At 30.1% G+C, this 20,547-nt stretch overlaps 3 protein-coding genes across 6 annotated transcripts; 1 reads left to right on the forward strand and 2 right to left on the reverse strand.

Moving 5' to 3' along the window:
• Positions 1-1,614: 1,614 nt before the first annotated feature.
• LOC114873660 (cilia- and flagella-associated protein 91-like) lies at positions 1,615-20,534 on the forward strand. Of its 4 annotated transcripts, XM_029182231.2 has the most exons (10): positions 16,876-17,588; positions 17,664-17,846; positions 17,942-18,204; positions 18,267-18,474; positions 18,555-18,904; positions 18,985-19,316; positions 19,381-19,602; positions 19,682-19,977; positions 20,054-20,248; positions 20,325-20,534. In XM_029182231.2, exons 2-10 carry the CDS (start codon positions 17,836-17,838, stop codon positions 20,359-20,361), a joined length of 1,914 nt encoding a protein of 637 aa, XP_029038064.1. In that variant the 5' UTR covers positions 16,876-17,588; positions 17,664-17,835; the 3' UTR covers positions 20,362-20,534. The 4 variants fall into 4 exon arrangements, 1 of the variants encoding a protein (XP_029038064.1); XR_006830016.1 differs by lacking the exons at positions 17,942-18,204; positions 18,267-18,474; positions 18,555-18,904; ... (3 more) ...; positions 20,054-20,248; positions 20,325-20,534 and adding exons at positions 1,615-3,912; positions 3,968-4,109; positions 4,277-4,304; positions 13,686-14,203; positions 14,412-15,007 and having other exon boundaries at positions 15,076-17,588; positions 17,664-17,822; XR_006830015.1 differs by lacking the exons at positions 17,942-18,204; positions 18,267-18,474; positions 18,555-18,904; ... (3 more) ...; positions 20,054-20,248; positions 20,325-20,534 and adding exons at positions 1,615-4,109; positions 4,205-4,304; positions 13,686-14,203; positions 14,412-15,007 and having other exon boundaries at positions 15,076-17,588; positions 17,664-17,822.
• On the reverse strand, positions 4,869-7,208 carry LOC114873552 (coiled-coil domain-containing protein 13-like). Its single transcript, XM_046288426.1, has 8 exons — positions 6,582-7,208; positions 6,334-6,496; positions 6,013-6,248; positions 5,768-5,946; positions 5,475-5,706; positions 5,234-5,400; positions 5,012-5,146; positions 4,869-4,951 (listed from the first exon to the last, which is right to left on the reverse strand). Exons 1-8 carry the CDS (start codon positions 6,756-6,758, stop codon positions 4,903-4,905), a joined length of 1,338 nt encoding a protein of 445 aa, XP_046144382.1. The 5' UTR covers positions 6,759-7,208; the 3' UTR covers positions 4,869-4,902.
• On the reverse strand, positions 7,704-13,143 carry LOC114873654 (glutamic acid-rich protein-like). The gene is made up of 8 exons (XM_046288463.1): positions 12,894-13,143; positions 12,488-12,649; positions 12,225-12,399; positions 12,054-12,155; positions 11,736-11,994; positions 8,434-9,379; positions 8,217-8,352; positions 7,704-8,122 (listed from the first exon to the last, which is right to left on the reverse strand). The coding sequence occupies exons 1-8, from the start codon at positions 13,055-13,057 to the stop codon at positions 7,937-7,939; spliced, it is 2,130 nt and encodes a 709-aa protein (XP_046144419.1). The 5' UTR covers positions 13,058-13,143; the 3' UTR covers positions 7,704-7,936.
• Positions 20,535-20,547: the final 13 nt, after the last annotated feature.

Below are 20,547 nucleotides of genomic sequence, written 5' to 3' on the forward strand. Positions count from 1 at the left end.
TGTTTCACTTTTGATATAATTAGAAATTGGATTCTTACCTTTAATAAACTCAATGTACCTTTTTTTATTATTATTATGCGAAATAATCTAATGAAGAATGAAATAACAGTATGAATTCAAAGATAGTATAACCTCTATGTTTATGTACAAAATAAATTAGGTTTAATCTTTATTGATTCGCTTCGATTTTTTAGGCAGAAAATAATTATAATACGTCGATAGCGTTTTTATGTAAACTAAAATTTTGTGTATAACTAACTGCTTCAGTCTGTCAGCGGACGTTGAAGAGGCAGGGGGGTGTATGCTCTTATTTTCGATAGCAACGCCATCGATACAAAAGCGGCTGAAACTACTCAACGAGTTACCGATCGATTTTCCGAAAGGGGGGAACACTAGCGCCCCTATCAGAAAGCAGAGGAAACTACTCGACGAATAACCGACCTATCCTTCGGCAATCGGTAAGTTGTTTCGGAGTTTCTGCCACTTCCCGATAGGCGGCGCTACTGGTCCCCTGTTTCTGAAATCGATCGGTAACTCGTCGAGTAGTTTGAGGCGTTTTTGTATAGATGGCGCTGTGTCGAAAATAAGAGGATACCCCCCTGCCTCTTCGACGTCCGAAGACAAACTGACGCGCTTCAGCGCAAGGCGCCTAATTTATGAAGATTGGTTTCATGCTTGCCAGCCCTAAATTATCAAAATTTTCAAATATTTTACAATACTGTAGCAGTGATTGCAGATCCAACAAGACTGGGAAATGTAAAACAATTCGTACTGCAACAGTCTAACGCACGTTGACGGTAAGAATAGATTACTTCGACACCAACGACTATACCTCATCACTCATTGTCAGTGTCTCGAGAATGACTTTACTTTTCGCATTATATCAGCTTATATGATATCACAGTTAATATATCACAGGTTTAATATCTATTTACTGTCTGGTGCCTGCTATCTGCTTTATAGATCATTCGTAACAGTGAAATCATTAATTACATATGATTTCGCAACCTCAAGCTATTATGTATTAAGTTGAGAAACCAATTTAAATTATAGAAATATTTGTTATAATTATAACGAAGGCGTAAATATTACAGAGACGCGAACATCATTAAGAAAATTAATTTTACTCATCTGTGTGAAATAAATAAACCATTATCGTTGTTGTAAGTCAGAAGGAGGTAACAATAGGGGGAAAAGGTATTTAACAATTATAGAGCATTCATAAAAGTGTTTGAAGTTTATTATAACATGTAGCTGAAAGAAATTTCGGTTTACATTCATATACAAGGGGGCCCTCGAAAAGATTTGATAGCCTCGAGGCCCGAAAAATCTTAATCTGGTCCTGATGGCAAGTAAATCCACTATTCACCATAAGTTTAGAATTCGTCACCTATTACTTCTAACTTACCCAACTGAAGGTTGTTTATATTTTCATTACTGATGGTCGCTGAATTTAGCGGCATCCACAAAGAGAGCAACCCCATGACAGTGTCTATTATCACCATACTGTCGATGGATAGCTCTCTTCATAGCGCACGCCTTTTGTAGTAATAATAATAATAATAATAATAATGATGATAATATTAATCGGCGCGGATTTACAGCATCCGGAGTGAACGTGCTGAAAAAAAAAAAAAATTGAATTTTATTGAAATACTTGTATTATAATATTGAGTTGATTAATTCGAAAGCAACTACCGAATGACAAAAATTGTCGCAGTGCTGCAATACAGTACATATAAGTATAGCACCTTTGCCTTGTTATCAGGAAGGTGCGAGCAACCTCTTCCTCTTTAGCGCTACCACCTGATTGCGCGGTAAACATTACCTTAGTGCGTTAGCTCGTGGCACGAGTCGTTAACACTTCCTTTATTCATCTGCCCTGATATGCATTCAGTTGAACCTGAAAATATATATTTAAATCTTAATTTTCAAAAAATTAAGATACCTATAATATAAATAATAATAGATTTGAAGAAACAGTAAACGGTGAACTCGTGTGAGTTCGAATCGATATACATACATATTATCAGATTGAGATAAGCTCGAAGAAAATTCGTTTTATTGATAACTGTTATCTGATACCACTGGTAAAAGAATTGTAACAATTGTCCACTATGATTTTTCGATAACAGCGAACAAATTAAGAAACCTTCTCGAAAACAGAAAAGAAATTTTTCTAATATATGTATAATTAACGGACGGTAACTAATTTTCAAATAAACTAACAATAGGACGAACAAATGTTGAAATTTTCCCAATGATAGATTCACGTTTAATTTGCTGACAATGAGTTGATTTAACCCTTGAACAGCGGAGCCTGGGTCAATCATGATCCAAATTTATGTAACTAGGTACATTTTTATAAAAGAATAAGAAATTGTGCCCTTTATTATACATACGTGTAGCTTCTTATTGCTTAATTGAATTTTCAGGTATTGTGCAATTAGGTATTCTTTTTTACTTAAATAATTACAAAGAATATGTCGTACCTTTCACACTTTTCTACCTGAAGAATCAATAGAAACATCGAATATCTTTGAGAGAAGCCAATGATTACACGTTATCAGTAGACGATGCGATAAAGCGATAACAAGTTGGCTTGTACAGGTATTATCGAAAATCCTCTGTTAATGGTAGTATTTTTCTCTTTAATTTTCAAGTAACAATACCTACCAGAACTGTATAAAATATCTGTTTTTATTATACTTATTTTGTCGATAACTAATCGACGCGACGATTCGATCGATTATTATTTGAAATAATTAACGAAAAATTGTAAAATTATTCTCAACAAATTCTCGTTGCTATTTTAACAATTTTAATGATTTCGCGTTAACTTGTTAATTAAATCTTCCATTTACGAAAAAGCACGGTTTCATTAACATACATATGTATACCGGCAAACAAAATATCTTTCGTAGACTTTCTTTTGAAAAGCCGAGAATATTAGCAAACACGCGAGAATGAGAATGAAATCTTCTGCAAGCAAGCGAAATAGATAAATTTAAAAAAAAGGCGAACGTTCAAACATTGTTGTTACGGTAATCGCGTAACAATTCTCTTATCAACGTCAACGTGTTTTTCGACACGCTTGTTAATTAATGCCAAAACAATCAAGTATCAAACCGAGGTCCTTTACTTTGTTCTACTTCGATGTTATTTACAACCGAAAGTCTCGTTATCGCGATGAAGAGGCAAAATCTCTGTTTGCATTTAACCAAGGTTTTGGGTCGATCGAGACCCAGATAATATGAATTAGAAAAATTAGAGTTAACACTAGAAAGAACATCTGCCGTTGAATAAAATTAAAATTAATTTTTTTTTCTTATTTTAGGAGAAGTGAACACGCGAGCTTAAAGCACTACATATAACGAAGAGCGATACACATTCGATACCTGAAAATTCAACAACGTTATCGGGGCGCGTCGCGGCGCGGCGGTTCTAAAGAAGAAAAAGGTTTCGTTACTCGTGTTCAAGAAAGTTACATAATCGTCATTTTGAAGCGCGAAGCGAATGTTGTGTGTTCTCTAGTAGCAATTATATCCCTGAAATTTACACATGAAAAGGTTACGGTAACAAGAATTCCAGCTGCGAATACACGCGACTGCGGGGAATCCAATGGTGATGGTGATGGACGTGCGCGACTTCCACCGTTTGATTCTTTTTTTCTTTTCTTCTCTTTATACGCGAATATTCTTTTGATTGTTTTCAATTTATTCTTGAATTACAATATATAAATTTAATTTATCGAACCTTTAATTAACCACTTACTTACCGCTAGGTACGTACCCCCCGGTAACAAAATACCACTGATCATGGTAGACATCCGGATGGATATGCATTCCGTTTTGACAAGTTCATCCTCGCGCACGTTATCGTGAAGAAAGAAGTGGAGGAAAATGGAAAAGGGTAAGATTGATCGAAAGAAAAAAAGATTGTAAACTAACGAACAACTTTTTTGCAGAATGAACGAATGAACGAATGAACGAACGAAGAGGTTCAAGAACGAGTGACGTGGATGTCTCTCTGGTGCGACTCATATACTCTACCTGCGCCGATCTGACGTCACGGGTATGCCTCTTATCAGGAAGGAGTACCAATACCTGGTAAGCCTGCACCTGTATATTCCAGCTTAGCCCTGGGCTTGAATTTTCTTACAAAAGAAATTTCTCTACTACATATTACCTCATTTCCGTTAAAGGGGTATTCTGAAAATCTTCAGATGGCGTTTCTTTTTCAAACATTTCTTATTAATGCAACTGTATCATTCCAGGCCATTGGAGAGACAACGCGTTCCTCGAGTAAGTAGTACATACGACGAAATACATAAGATTCTTAAACTTATGAAAGAACGAAGAATGGCACTACACTGTTGTGTGTGTGTGTGTGTGTGTGTGTGTGTCTATGACAGATTAGAATTGAAAAATTAAAGTTAAATTAAAGGAAGAATAATTTTTTAAAATTGATTTTATCAAAATCAGATAATCCGATTTTAAAATCGTCCGAAGGTTAAAGAGAAAACGAATTTATAGGGCGTACAACCAGAAGAAGAGTATGTATTTTTACACGCCGTGCTTTCAGGGCAAACGTAGTAGTTTACATGAAAAGGAAAAAATGAAGAAAGACTAACGAGAGATAGAAACGAAACCGTTGTCCCGACGATGTCACGCGCGTTTACGTGGAGCGTTGCACCTTATCTCGTGTTCCAGTTACATCATCGCAGTCGGTTTTGTAGTTCTTACACAATTCCTATCGGAAAGGTATCGGTACAATAAGCCTGAATGCACAATTTATAGTTTTCTTAAAAAGACAGTATTCTATTTTATATCGTGCGATTATAATAAATCTTGTAAATTTTCTATAAATATAAATAATACATATTATATAAAATCTATAAATCTAAACTGTGATTGTAGACCGATTGCCAATGGTACACGACGCTTTACTTCTAAAAGAAAACGGAAATTATTAATGTTTAATGTTTTTAGTAGAGTGTCTTAAATATTACCTGCAAGCATCCTGAAACATTTTTCTAACTTGATCGAGCATCTGTTTGTAAGTGGCAAGATCCGATGCCTTTTCCTGTTGCACAGTATCTAATCTAGCTTTCAATGTAAGACACTCTTCTTGAAATAACTCCATTCTACGTTGGGAACAAATAAAAAAAAGATAATTTGTATTTTAAGTAACGCGTTTGCATAAGCTTAAATATGTATGCATATAAATTTACTTGAGTCGCATTTGTTCTGCGTCGACGTCATTCGAGTTGTTGGACGATTTTGAGAATTTCGGTCTGTATCTGCTGTCGATCTTAACGATCCTTGCTCTTTCACTCTCTAATTTTCCAAGCTTCGCTTCTAATCTCGCCGATTTGTATCTTTCGTTCCGCAAAGTATTCTATATTAAATAAAAAATACCTTATTACGAATTCATTGATATTGATATTGATAAAGATTGATTTGATAACCGACAGAAAGAATATCAGCATCGTTCCTCTCTTTGTCCAATCTTCTGTTCAGCACAGTTACTAATTCTAGTAGTCGCTCCCTTTCGGCTTCCGCTGCAAGAGCCAAAGTTACGTATTCATTTGGTTCGTAGGAACTTCGATAACTGTGTAAGGGACTACTATGATTAAGATTATTTAAGAATAATCGTGGGATCTTTTGGGCTTTAATCTCTTCTATGCTTGGAACTGTTCCATTTCTAAAATAAAAAGGTTAACTTTACATCATTCTTATAAATTTTTATCAAATAATTATCGTACCTTAATTTGTCAATTTCAATCTCACGTTCTTCCAGCCTTCTCCTTAATCGATCGATTTGAAGCTGCGCCGATTGCAAATCATTTCTCAAATTCGTACATTCGTGTTCGATTTTCTCTTCCCTATTTTTCATATCTGTTTCCCGTTCTTGATGCTTCATCTCCATCATTTTAAGTCGATTCTATGAATTTTAAACATAGTAACGAGTAATGATAGATTATACAATATCTCGTATCCAAGTACTCACATTGAGCGTTTCTATTAAACAATCATCGTGAGATCTTTTCTCGTTCAATATCGCTATGTTTCCTTTCGCGGCATTCAATTCGTTCTCCAACACTTTTATCCTCGCCTTTGAAGCTTCCAACTTCCGCTTATAGCCTTCTATGGCTATTTCCGCTTGACGAAGCTCCTTTGCCGAGTTCTCGATTTGCTGACGTCTCTCCCTCTCGATGTTTCGAAAATTCGCTAGATTCTTCCGTTCTATAGACGCTGATTAATATGTGTAAAAGCTTATCAAAATGCTACATTATCTGTAAAAAATTGTAATATGTATTTTTTAATATACCAATAGATGTTTTTTGTGTTCCATCGTACTCGGACAATTTTGATTGCAATTCCAACACTTTTTGATTCAGCAAATGAATTTGTTCGGCCCTCCCTCGCCATCCGCCAGATTGATTTGCAAGATTATTTATATTCACGTTATCACCCACTTCGTTGCACAGCAACTACGTATGTTTATATAATATTATAAATTTAATATTACAGAGCGTTTTGACAAGAAAATATTGTTTAATTGGATACGTAAAATACCTTGTGTAATTTATTAATCTCCTGTTTAAGACTAGCGCAATTATTTTTAGATTCGTAGAGTTTCGTTTGAGTTTGCTGCAACTTTTCCATCAATTTCATCTGATTATCCTTTTCCTTCGCCTGATTATTATTTGTTTCGGTACCTTTGTCAAGGATACTATCCTGGATCTCGATCATATTATTTTTTTGACAATAGAATGATGTACCATTTCAGGTAGAACTTGATAATATTTAATATAACTCACTTTTTTCTGAGGAATCATCATCAATTTTCAAACATCTTCTTTCATTCTCTAATTCCATTTCTTTGCTGGCTAAATTATTTTCAAGGTTTTTACATTTTGATTTAAGAACTTCGATCTCGGCTATTTGTTCTCTGCATCTTTTACTAAGTTCTATTATTTTCGCGGCTGCTATCTCATTGGGTTTTCTTAGAATTGTTCCTTGTGCCGTTTCCACGATTCCTTCCTTTTTACGAATCTTTCCTTCGCTTTCCTCGAGCGCCCGACGCAAACAACCATTTTCCGCAATTAAATCCTATTTAATTTTTTTTTTTTTACTCTGTTTAATAACATCTAGTATATTATAAAAAATATGATGTGCAATATAAGAATTATTAGCTTGTAAGTACTTGGATTCGATTTCGTAAAAATACATTCAATTCTTTCGGAAAGATAAGGTGATCAGGTAAAGTCTCCTAATAATGTATTTAAATGTTTAGTTTTCTTTCACATGTTGTATTTCACAAATATAATTACAGGCAAATCATTGTTATAATATCAATATTATACCTCTATTAACTCGTTTTTCCAAGGAATTGTAGCGTCAAAATTTAAAGAATCATTCGTTTCAGTTTCCGATATTTTACATGTTTCCATCTTTTATTAAAAAATCAATTTTGTTTTTTTTTTTTTTTAACTAACCTCTATCGTTTCATAAATTGAAATTCTAATGTTTTATTTATAACATACCATAAATAAAAATTCATATCTACATTCAGCGCTACTTACAAAAATCATCAAAAGACAATACTCTTCGCTATTTTTTTCAGAAACATAAACATTTGAAATTATAAATCTTATTTTGGTAAATGTGTATTTAATGATTGAAACAAAATAGTAATATGATAAAACGTTTTTACATGTGTATTAGGTTAATAATGTAAATCAATTTTTACAAATTAATGATAGATAAATGTTTTATCTATATCATCCAACGCATAAATCTTTACATATAGTGGTCTTGATTACATAAAAAACTTAATTCTAAATGTTGGATATAGAAATGTTAAAGATGACATTTAAACATTTATTTCAAATTAAGTGTACTGATTCAACAATGATGGTTTCGTCAATTTATTTTCCTCCCTTGTTACCAAAATTTTTATGTTGATATCTATTCCTGCCACCTGCAAACTTGCCTGCTTTTTGGAGGGCCTGCAATTTAAAATTTTTTGCAACACCTTCTTTTTTGTTAACTCCAGAATATTGCACGTTCACTCTTCTTCCATTAAGCATTGAATGGTGTAACGAAAATGCTTTCTGTAAACAAATAATTAAATAACATGTTATACAGAAATACAGAAGAAACGCTAATTCAGATTCTAAAAAGTTATTCTTCAATTTAAGAAATTACCTCAAAATCTGTGTTATTTGCAAATTCAACATAAGCAAATCCACGCGGTGTATTTGCATCGTTCGTAGGTATCCTAATATCAACAATGTTGCCTACTTTAGTTAAAAAGTGCTTTTTAATTTCTTCTGAAGTAATGCTGAAACATAATTAAAATGTATAAATACCAATTTATACTAAATAATTTGTAACGAATTTAATTACATATTAAATTTCTTACTTAAATGGTAAATTCCCTACAAAAACAACATATCTTTTCTTCTTTGCTTCGGCATCATTTTTGTTCTTTTCCTTTTCTGGTGCAGGTTGAACATTATTTGTCTTAACTTTATTATTTTCAGCCTCATCTTCGCTTTCTTCTTCTTCTTCTTCATCTTCAACCTCTTCTTCGCTTTCTCCCTCTATGTCCTCCTCTTCCTCTTCCCCTTCTTCTTCTTCTACATCACTTTCATCTTCGTCTTTACTTTCTTCAGCATCCATTTCTTCATCTTCATCTTCATCTTCATCTTCGTCCTCTTCTTCTTCCTCCTCTTGTGGTTTCATAACAAACCGACTTTTCTGGTTAACATCCTTCTTTTTATTCTGATTATTTAACTTTGCCTTCGCCTGCCCTCGCGCCATCTTATTCTGTGCCTTATTTTGAACCTGTTTATTTTTTACAGCTTCTACTGATTTCTGATTCCGTGCTTTTTGCAACTGTTGTGCATCTTGTGTAGTGTCTTTACCCTCCTTTACTATCAATAACTTTCTTAAGAATGCCAGCTTTCTTTTAGCTGTTTTTGAAAGTTCATCTCGATTATTTATACTTTCAATTTTTTCTTTTAATTGATCAACAGTGAAGTTAACACTCATTGACCGATTTTTCTTTTTCCCCTGATTTTCTTTATTATCCAATTTTTGTTTTTCAGTATTTTTGGGAGTAACATTTGAATTCTTTTTATTAAGATTTTGTACAGGTCCTACATTTTTTTTCACTCCAACCTTTAGATTCTTAGGTACATCCTTTTTAATTTGTTTATCCCCTTGTCCATTTTGTACAGATTTATTTTCTGGTTTCTTTTTTTTAAAAGCTTTATTTACATTTCCTACTACTTCAACTTTCTTTTCAACTACTTCAGATTCACTTGCTGAACGTTTTTTTATATTTTTAACCATGATTACTTTTTAGATGATATAAATAGCGAACTCACTATAATAAAAACATAAAAGAAATTAAAACTCTACTCACGTGTTATATACAGAAACTTCAATATATAGAATACATGTAAAAATCAAATCTATACTCTACATATAATTATATTATATTATATTATATTAACGGTATAATTTTAAACTTGCTTTCTGCATGGTTTAGATAGTTTAATGATATAAATTCATACATAAAAAAGTAAAGGAGTAATTGTAACTGAAAGCGTGGTTAACTTTACAAACTATTTAGTTATTCTTATTTTTATATTGATTGTAATTACAAATAACTTAATTAATTTGATTAATAAACATGTATGTAGTAATTGTTTGGTAAAAGATAGTTTATACAATGGATAAATCCATGTTTAATTACTTTTATATACTTACATTTACATACCGTGCTAAACGTGGTTGAATATTCACGTTACGAGGTTAACTTCAACATGCGTCTCTTGCACTTCTTATTTCGATTTTAGTTCCGATTTTGATTTACCATTTTCAACGCATGCGCATTACTTTACACTTGCAGTTTTTCTTCTATAATCTTTATTTTCTATATTACCTTTTAATAAAAACTACGTATAGAAAATCTAAACATATTTTTATTATTATAAAAGTAGAATTCATGTATAGTTAAACACTCTTTCTTCTTTAAATATCGTCATTGAAAATTTATTCTGCAACGTCACTTCCGCTACCTTATGCATTTTTTATTGTATAAATATATACACAAAAAATTTGAAATATAATACATATATATTTATAGTTTTTGATTATAATAACTAAATAATGATCTTTAATAATGTGATTAAGGAATACTGCTATTAAATCTTTTCAAAGACATTGTGTAGTTTTGGTGGTGGCTGAATATGGCGCTATATTTATAAAAATATACGACGACCACATTTCCTTTTTATTAATATTAAATATCTATATAATTCATAATCTTCAGGAATAAAAGATACAATGGTTACTTAGTATATTTATTAATTAATAAGTTTTACAGGTTATTTAATACTTGGTTTAAAATAACTCTTACATAGTTAAACATAATTTTTGGAGAAAAAATATAATTTCGCCTTTAAAAAATATTAAGAAATAATTATTCAAATATAAGTTCCTTTGCTCCTCGCAAACTTAAAGGAATTATCTACATACATCTGTATGTATCGAAACGTATAATATACTATGTACGTTTGTATACATACGTTTGTAGTTCCTCGTTCATTCGCGTAAATTAACTTTTAGAAGAAAAATATGTACTATATAGTGGAAGACATTTAGTAATTGTTAAATAATCGCTCTATATGTTAAAATACAAATATAAATGCAATATATGTTACATTTTATTTTCTTGTATGTATTTTATCTGAAGTAGTGTGTATCGCGAATACATTAACCTAAAAAATTTTCTTGTATCAAATAAGCGTTATAAAAATTTCATTCATCACACGTTAAGAGTTATTTACAGTTACGAGTATTTTTATTACATTAATGTCTTTATTCTTGCTCTAAAATACTTAACAAGCAAAAATAATTAAAAGTATGACATTTACTAGTGATTCAGCCATACAGTATACTATAAATTTATTATTATATTAGAAATATATTAGAACATAACTTTGTAATTTACACAGCTCATCAATCAATCATTTTTCTTCTTGTATCTATGTTCAGTGTAACAGAATTTTAGTTTCATAAAAACAAAATGCATTGCATGGTATGGTATAATTATTATAAAGAATTGTAAAGCTGATACTTGATTAAATACTGCTTTTTGTAATCTGCAATTAAATATTTCATAGCGTACTATAAAAAATGTTGTGTATATAAATAAAAAATTTATACAGAAAAATATATTAATTACTTACAGTCGCCTATGGTAATAAACATTAATATTGCGTTAATTTGCATAAAAATATCTTATGAAAAAACAGTTTAATTTGCAGTAAAAATAATGTTAACATAAATTAAGATAAAAATCATATTAATACAATGATAAGACAACTCGTAATTTTTACCTTTATATCAAAGTAATTTTTCTTCATTTGAAAGTTATAGTGTTATAAATTTAGAAGTGAAATATTCTCAACTTTATTATTTAATATTATGTTATTTCGCATGTTCCAAGTAACTATAAATTGTCAATAAAGTCTAATATTTTCATCATTTCGCATAAATTTTTACAATATTTTATCAAATATTGTTATAATAATGTCATTGTATCCATTTATCAAAATGAATTGACATTACAAATTGCTAAATGTTATTTGTCATTCTTTCTGGATGTTAAATATTTACATACAACAAATTAGTATGTCTAGTCTGCTTTACGTGGCTTACGTTTACGAACATTCGGACTGCTTGGTTCAGTTTTGCTATCTTTATCTGCATCTTTTCCTTTTTCTTCTTTATCAGATCCTTCCTGTTCAGAATCTTCATCAACTAAATCATCTTTGACATTTTCAACAATTTCTTCATCTTGTATACTTTTCTCTTGCATAAATCCACCTGATCCTTCTCTATGTTTCTTTTTATCCTGGAGCATTATAGGTTTTGGTGGATATATGAAATCGATCAGGCATACGATAAACTGTAAATTAAAACAAATAATTAGTTACTAGAAATTTAAACTGTATTATTTACACTTACCAATCCCAATATTGCGCCTAATACAATGGTAGCAATAGCAAAAATTAAGTAACTACCCCAGGTAGGTAATCCAAAATCTTCCATAAGTTTATTATGTATTCCCTAAGCAAGATAAATGATTTTACAATGTGCATACAATGTGTACAACTAATATTTTATAATGTTAATTACCCTTAATACTTGGGACATTTTAAAGAATTGGCTAATGACAGACATTTGAACAGAAGTTGGACTCTTCCAACCAGGAACTGGTTCAATTTTCTCCCATGTTCTTTCAGATACAAATTCAATTAAGGAATCTTTGTCTCTAGGACTCTTATATTGTCTGAATATGCCATCTTTAACGCTAAAGGATTATGTTGGTTATTTAAAAATATACTTAAAAATATTATAAATTCCAAATTAGATTTTTTCATGAAGTGAAGAACTCTTACTGATATATTGTTGGTAAAGCTGTAACCATAAATCTTCCACTAAGTCCTGGTGAATCTGTCACGTCAACTTTTCCTACATTAATATTTAGATTCTTTTTCTGCGAAGCAAGATGTTCCCAAATTGGTTCAAGTGCTTTACAAGCAGGACACCATGGAGCATAACTAAATTAATAAAAATGATCCATATTATGAGCATTAATAACAACTTTAATTTTAAAGTGGAATTTTCTATATTACAAAATTTACAACAAATAATATCTTGTATCTTTGCAATGATCATTATCTTATGTTAAATAAAATAATATGCAAGACTTCAAATACAACATTTAAGCATAATATAAAGCTCCTTTAACATCATTTTGGATACGCCACCAAAATTAGATGACAAAGAATCAATTTAACTCACAATTCTACCAGCCACTCTCCAATTAACATACGATCCCAATTTTCCTCGGTAAGTTGTTCCGCATAAGTAGTTTTTGATGATGTCTGAATACTTGCATTTACAAGACTCAAAATTAAGCAACAGCTTGTTATATAAAATGAAAAACTGAATTTAGTGTACAACATTTTATTTTAAATAATATTCACCGGTACGGTATACACACGCTGCCGGGTGCTGGAAGAAACGTAAATCCAATCAACAATAGTTGGTAACTGACAATGAGTAAAGTCTCTTTTCCTATATACATAGAAACACAATATTTTAGCACCCTAGAGATGAAATATAAATAATCATTTACTTTTTTTACTTATCATTTCATCAGAATTAAAAAATCGTTTAAACCTGAATACATTTCATATTTCTTTTATAAATAAACTGTAATATTTAATAACTTAAACAAAAATTTACTGGAATTATAAACTGTGAATCAATTTTAACGCTCGATATGAACTACCCATAAGTGGATTTTTCTGATATGTATGTATTGTACAATTTCGTATAATTCTAAATTACAGGAAACGAGCAGTTCTTTGTTATTGTTTCAAATGAAAATTTAGAAAACTTTAATAAACACGTAAGCGTACCTGTAATATAAAAATATTTTTTATCGATCATCTAAAGCTATTTCCATTAGATTATTTACTATAAATGTATTTTTCTTAATTCAATGTTAAATTATATTAAGTTAAAGTATAGTAATTTTGTTTAAAAATTTGTAAATATATAGGTATTAAAAGTAAACACATTTTATAGGTAAACAATGTCTGCTGTTTATCCAACTTTGTCAAAGTTAGTTGTAAGTGATGGTTATGACGAGGAAGATTTAACAGATATCGATGATGAAGTATTCATTCGAGATGGAAAGAATGGTAGTTTAAAGTTGCATGATGATGGTGGGGTGAAACAGCCTTTGATGGCACCTCGCAGAAGATACAAGAAATCTCATAATTTTGAAACATACAAGCTTTCAAATAAAGCCTTTTATGTACCTCTTTGCTTTGGACTCATGGCATTAGTAATATTATTAAGTTTAATTACATTATGTATATACATTGTAAATGTAATTCCTATGCCACTGTCAATCCTAAAAAATTGGTTGTCACACGACGTTGGAGATACATTAAAGGAATCTAACATAGTTCCATGTACCTCATTGGCAACAAAAATTTTATGGACCAGGTCCTTACCAAAATTGACATCTGAATCTCCATTAAGAACTACTGATGTTAATGCTGATGGAATTGAAGATATCATCATTGGATTTAGTACAGGTTCTTGTTTATATTTTACCTTCATTATTTGCAAGTTTTTATATTTTCTATTAGAATTTTATTTTCATCATATATTTATTTTCTCATTTACAGATCTTAAGCTTATAGTTTTATAAGTTATCGAATGAGGTACATCAGTTTTATTCAGTTTTATTCATAAGTGATATTTGCATAAAACCATCTGAAAACATTAATATTATTTTAACAGGTTTAGATGTGATAAATACTCCAGAGTACATTTGTGCACTATATTTTGAAGGGCAAGTTCCATGTTTTGGTGGAGTTTTGGCTTTGAATGGTAAAACAGGAGATACACTTTGGATACATTGGACAACTCATGCAATATTTTCAATTGATTGCAATTTGGATTTAACAAATGATAAAATTAAAGATTGTATTATATGTGGACGTGGAGGAATACTTCATGCTGTGAATGGGCATGATGGAACTAGCATATGGGAAATCCCAATTAGAGAATTATCAGCTTCAGAAGAATGGAAACTTTCTGATATTTATGATGCTAAATTTATTGCTGATATTGATGGAGACGAAATTGGGGATGTTATCGCATCGCATACTATACAATCGAGAGAAATTCATACAAGTGAAATTCTTATAATATCAGGAATCAATGGAAATGTAATACACAGTTCAATTTTACCAAATACAGAGCAATTATTTTTAGCACCTCAAAAATTAATACATCCAGATGGAGAAAATATTTTTATTCTTGTAACCAGTAGTCAGAAACAATCGGGAGGGTTGTATATAATTCCTCAAGTAGATCTAATGTATGGTAATTTGGTGAGATATCTTTTTAGTATAAAAACAATTGTATAAATAACTGTTACTTAATAATATATGTATTACAGAATTTACGAAAGTTACATCATGATACGGGAAAAGGAACTTTATTGCCCCCAATTTTGGTGGATGTAACATTAGACGGAGTTGAAGATATTGTTACTGCTATGTTCAACTCAACAATAATAGTTTATAATGGATTAACATTCGAACCTATTTGGAATTATACCATCCCCAATTCTGAAGTAATAAGTATACCTATTCCTGGTTATTATAATGATGACGATGTACCAGATTTTATGGTAAAACATCAAATAGGTTCAGGTTTTCCAACATATTATTATACAGTAGCAACAATCATCGATGGTAAAACTGGTAAACCATTATTAGAAAAGCCAATAGAAGATAGTTTAAGTAAAGAAATGTCTGGTTTATCAATTACTGTTGAAGGTTTTGGAAACGATTGGTTTTTACACTGGTCTGTCGATTGTTTAAATTATGAAGGAGTTAAAGAAAAATATCAGTTTTTAAAAAGTGAAGATCTCGTATCTGAATCACGTGTTGATCTTTGTAAACTGAGGTTTAATTCCACTTTGACTACAACTTTGTATGCTTTGAGTCAGCATGTTGGACCACCTGGTATATCGTTATATTTTTCTGTAGATTGGAAGTCTTTAGAATATAATAACTCTATAATGGAATCATATGCAAATATGCCATTTGTATCTGAAAGATCACCAAAAATTGATAGAAATCAAAATAAAGACAATGTACACACAAAAGAACGTAAAGATAAATCTGGCGATATGAATAACTATTTTGAACCTTATGGACAATATGTAACTAATAAAAAACTATTTCCTATGGATAGTCAGAGTGACAATATAGATGATTTTAATCGTGATTACAATTTGCAAAATGAAAATAAATGGATAAACCCAAATGAGCAAGAAAACAAAGATTATGACATGGTATATGATGGTAATAATAACATTAATATACAAGAAGAGCGGTCTATAAATTATTCACAAGTAAATAAAAGATTGGAAGGAACAAGTAACATCAACAATAGATTTATTCACGAACTTAATACAGATGTAAATAAACCATCAAATATTACAAACAGGACAAATGTACCTAAACAAATTAATAATTATCTTACAATTTTTGATATTGCAAATGATAAAGATACAGATGCGGAAACAACGGTGCTGCGCAAAAGATCAATGAACATTTTACAAGACAATATGCAGACTCTTACTCGCGAAAAACAAAAATTACCAAAACAGAATAAAAAAACAAATATTAAAGAAAAATCAAAAATAAAATTAATAAATAAATTACAACTTGATTCGAATAAATATCAAAAGAAAAGAGAAATAAATAGCAAACACAATAGAATATATCCAACATATGGTGTACAAAAGCAACCACCGACTGGCGTCCTATTACCTTCTATTTTACAATCAAAAGGATCAACTTCCATAGATTTAGTATTTTCTACATTTTGGTTACCATCTTCTGATATACCTATAATACTAATTCAGGAAGATCTGGATTGTATCCATAGGAAAAAAATGCTTTCAGAAAAAAAATTACAGTACGAACAAAATGATGATATTGTCAAGGAATGTTTAAATGAACGAGGCGTTGATTATAAAACAAATCAAGAAACAACTGATAAAGAGAATTCCAAAATTTCTCTTGGACAAATGACAATATATAGAATCAAACTGGAATGTATATGCCCAGAGGATATGTTACCTAATCAAAGTTGCAAAAATATTTCATCCCATCAGAGTTGGTCTGAATATTTGGGTTTGCATGGGAATGGATATTTCAAACCTCTTTATAAAGCAAACACGAAATGATTTCTTTACACTTTACTTATACTTTTATAAACTATTATATTGATTTTTTTAAATATATTTTTCTTTTCCTCTATGTGAGGAACGAATAAATATATATATATATTTTTTATAAATATTGGAGCTATTATTTAAATTTCAATGTTGCTAAGACATGAATTCTACTTATTAATTAGTGTAAGAATTGTGTATAATTGTTCCTTGAATATGTACCTGTTGTGTAATGAAAACTATCATTACCAAACTTCAATACAATTTGGTACTAATATTTTGAGTACATTATACTAGATAAGTATATCAGATGACTTATATTAATAAAATGTTTACATATTCATAAAATTATACCCAATTGCTTAAACCAACTGCTTTATTCTTTATTATACTAATGAAAGTAAATTATTGAATAATGTTACATGTAAAATATTTATGACATATGAAATAAATATTATAATTGATATAATGTTATTATTTATACAACGAAATAAAACTGTGCTGCATATATGTATGTATAAGTTCAAAAGTTGTGAAGTTAGTGTTTGATCAATATTCAGTTGCTCCATAAATTTTTACTAAACGACTGTTGTCATATTCATTCTTTCTTTTATTTAAGGTCATACTATATTTGTGTACTTTTTGCAACAATTAATTACATTAAAATATAGTTTATAACTGTTAATTTATAAAAACTATGCCTAGAAGACAAATAATAAATCGTAAGTTATATTTTATATTTTAAGTGATTTTCATTTAATTTTATAATTACAAAAATAAAATTTATATTTTTACAGAATATGTGCAGGAATGTTATGTCTACATGTAAAAAGATGTCGAAAAATCAAACATAAGATTGCAAACATAATACAAGGAAACAATATAAAACTGAAAAATAACATTGGATTATAAAGTTCAGGTAAATTTATATCTGCAAATATACTCCAAGAATAATAAACTCATTTTTGTATGAGCACAGTGTTTGTATAAATGTTCTACTATCTTTGTGCACTATGCTGTAATTATAATACCTTTTGTCTTTATGTTTATAATGTATCCTATATTTGTTACATAGGATAATGGCTGGAAAATATGAATCAAATAAAATAATATGCTTCAATAGTTACAAATACTTTCGTCAACCAATTGTACCATTTTTAATGCACAAAACACAGGATATAACTTCTCCTGTGCGTTTTCATCATGATGTAAATGACATACACCTAGTACTAAATACAATTAAATCAGAGACACATAGAAATGTGGGAACCCAAACAGATTATAGGGATAGTGAATCTCAAACTGTTCCTTGGGAACCACCGTTTAAAATTAAATCAGGTAAGAAGTAATAGATATAATGTATTGTTTAATATCAATTAATGTATTTATTAACATTTTAGGACATAATCCTGAGTTATTATCAATAGCTCATTTAACTTGGAATCATGGATTACCAGCTGGAACCTCTGAGGTAGAAATTATTAATAGAATGAGAATCAGAAAGTCATGGGAGGCAGTTCTTCCTCCTATGGATACTGCATTTAACATAAAAAAGCGAGAAGCTATATTAACTACATTGGAAATAGAAGAGTGGGCATTTAGAGAATCAATAAGTATTTTTTTATTAAAAATATGAATGATAAGTTTTTTATATGTTCGTTTAAAAAATGTAAATTATTGTAATTTTAGGAGATTCAAGCAATAATGGATTACAGACTTGAATTATTAAATGAGATATCTAAACAACGCGAGTATGAAAAACAACAAAAATTGCAAGATCGTTTTGATAGATTGGACAAATATTTATCTACACGTAGGGATAAAGAAATAAATGTTATTAAATATAATCTTAAACGAGATCTGAGAAAATTATATAAAAAACACCAGCAAAGTCAACAGCCCCGTAAACGTGATATTATCAAAGAACATTCTCAACTATCATCTGAATTATATGCACCACAAATGCGCCATGGAGAACATCCACAAAGATGGCACGAAATATTACAAAAAGATTTATTGGGAGAAAATTATATTGAAAGTAAATATGATATATGAATAATAATTAACAGTGGATACATAAATAATAATTTTGCTCAACAATGTTTTATGCTGTTTTAGATATAGATAATATATGTAGATTATCAGCACGATTTCCAACAATACATAACGAATTGAAAATGGTAAAATCCAAACTTAAACCAGCTGATCTTTGTATCAGAGAAACAAGATGGACCGAGAAGAAGCTGCAACAATTGCATTCTGATTTGAAAACAGCTAGACTACAGGAAGAAAAAATACAGACTTCAACGTTATTGAAACGCAAATATAGACAACCATCTCTTCCTCCTACCCCATATAGAACAAGTACAGAAAATGTGAAGAATATACATATAGATCAATTATCTACTCTTATCCAGAAAATAGTTAGAGGGAGAGCTGTTCAGTGCATGGTAATCATTAAATAAAAGATATTCGATTCATTCAGTTTCCTTATTTAAAAAATTCTTTTAATAGATGTTTGAAGGTCGCAATAGATGCAGAGAATTAATTCAAGAATTGCAATCATCTCATGGACTAGAACAAAACACTAAAAAGCAGCATCAAGAAGAAAAAGAGCGAATGTTAAATCTGCAACATTTGCAAAATGAAAAATCCATGCAAGAAGATCGTTTAAGCGAAGTTCTTAATTGTTTAGAAGGAATGACTATCTCAGCAATGTTAGATTTTCTTAGTAAAGTAAGTTTTATTCTGTAACATTCTTATTTATAAAACAATTTAATATATATATTTTCTTTTAATATTTATCTTTTTTAAGGAACTTGTAAGATTAGAAGATGAACGTCGAATACATGCTTTCGCATTATTAGCTGAAAGAGAAAGAGCTATGAGAGAAGCAGCAGAAGCTGGAAGGCGTCAGTTAGAATATAATCGTCGTAGAGAGTTTGATGAAATGTTCAGGCAAACTATAAAAGTTAATCAAGAGTCTGTAGAAACCTATCTAGAAAGCATCATAAAAGAAGGCATTGAATGGACATCCGATGAAGCAGCCAAAGAATATATTTTAGAATTATGTGATAAAGTGGAGAGTGTATCAAAATATGCACAAGACAAGTATAATTAATTAAATTACATTTAAACGGTTATTTGTAATTAATATATTTTCTAATCTATTTTTGTTTTTATTTAGCGCAACACAATTAGCAGAAGAAGAAATGGTAGCTAATATGATCTATAACTTTCTATTACCTGAAGTAGAAAAGGATACTATACGAAAAAATATAAGAGAAAAACAACAAGCTTATTTGCAAAATGCACACGCAACGATTTATAATGAAATATTAAATTTATCACCTGTTGAAAATACAAGTTCGTCGACTAAAAGGTATGATAAAATATAACAATAGAAATATGTACTTCGGTTATGATTCATATTTTTATAATTGTTTTAATTGTTGTAGTCAAAATCTTCTTACACCGTGTACATCACAGAAATAGAATAAGAATTGTAGGGTCATCCTTACAGGGTCACCAATCGCTGATTTTCGGATCCATCTTGTAAGATTGTTAAGTATTGATAAATTTCTTTTATCAGTCTGTTTTACTTATATTAAGTTAAATTTTGCAAGTAATGAAATGTACTATTCAGGTCAAATCAATTGAACAAATAATTTATATGTAAAA

This window comes from Osmia bicornis, chromosome 13 (assembly GCF_907164935.1).
Source record: "Osmia bicornis bicornis chromosome 13, iOsmBic2.1, whole genome shotgun sequence".
NCBI lineage: Eukaryota > Metazoa > Arthropoda > Insecta > Hymenoptera > Megachilidae > Osmia > Osmia bicornis.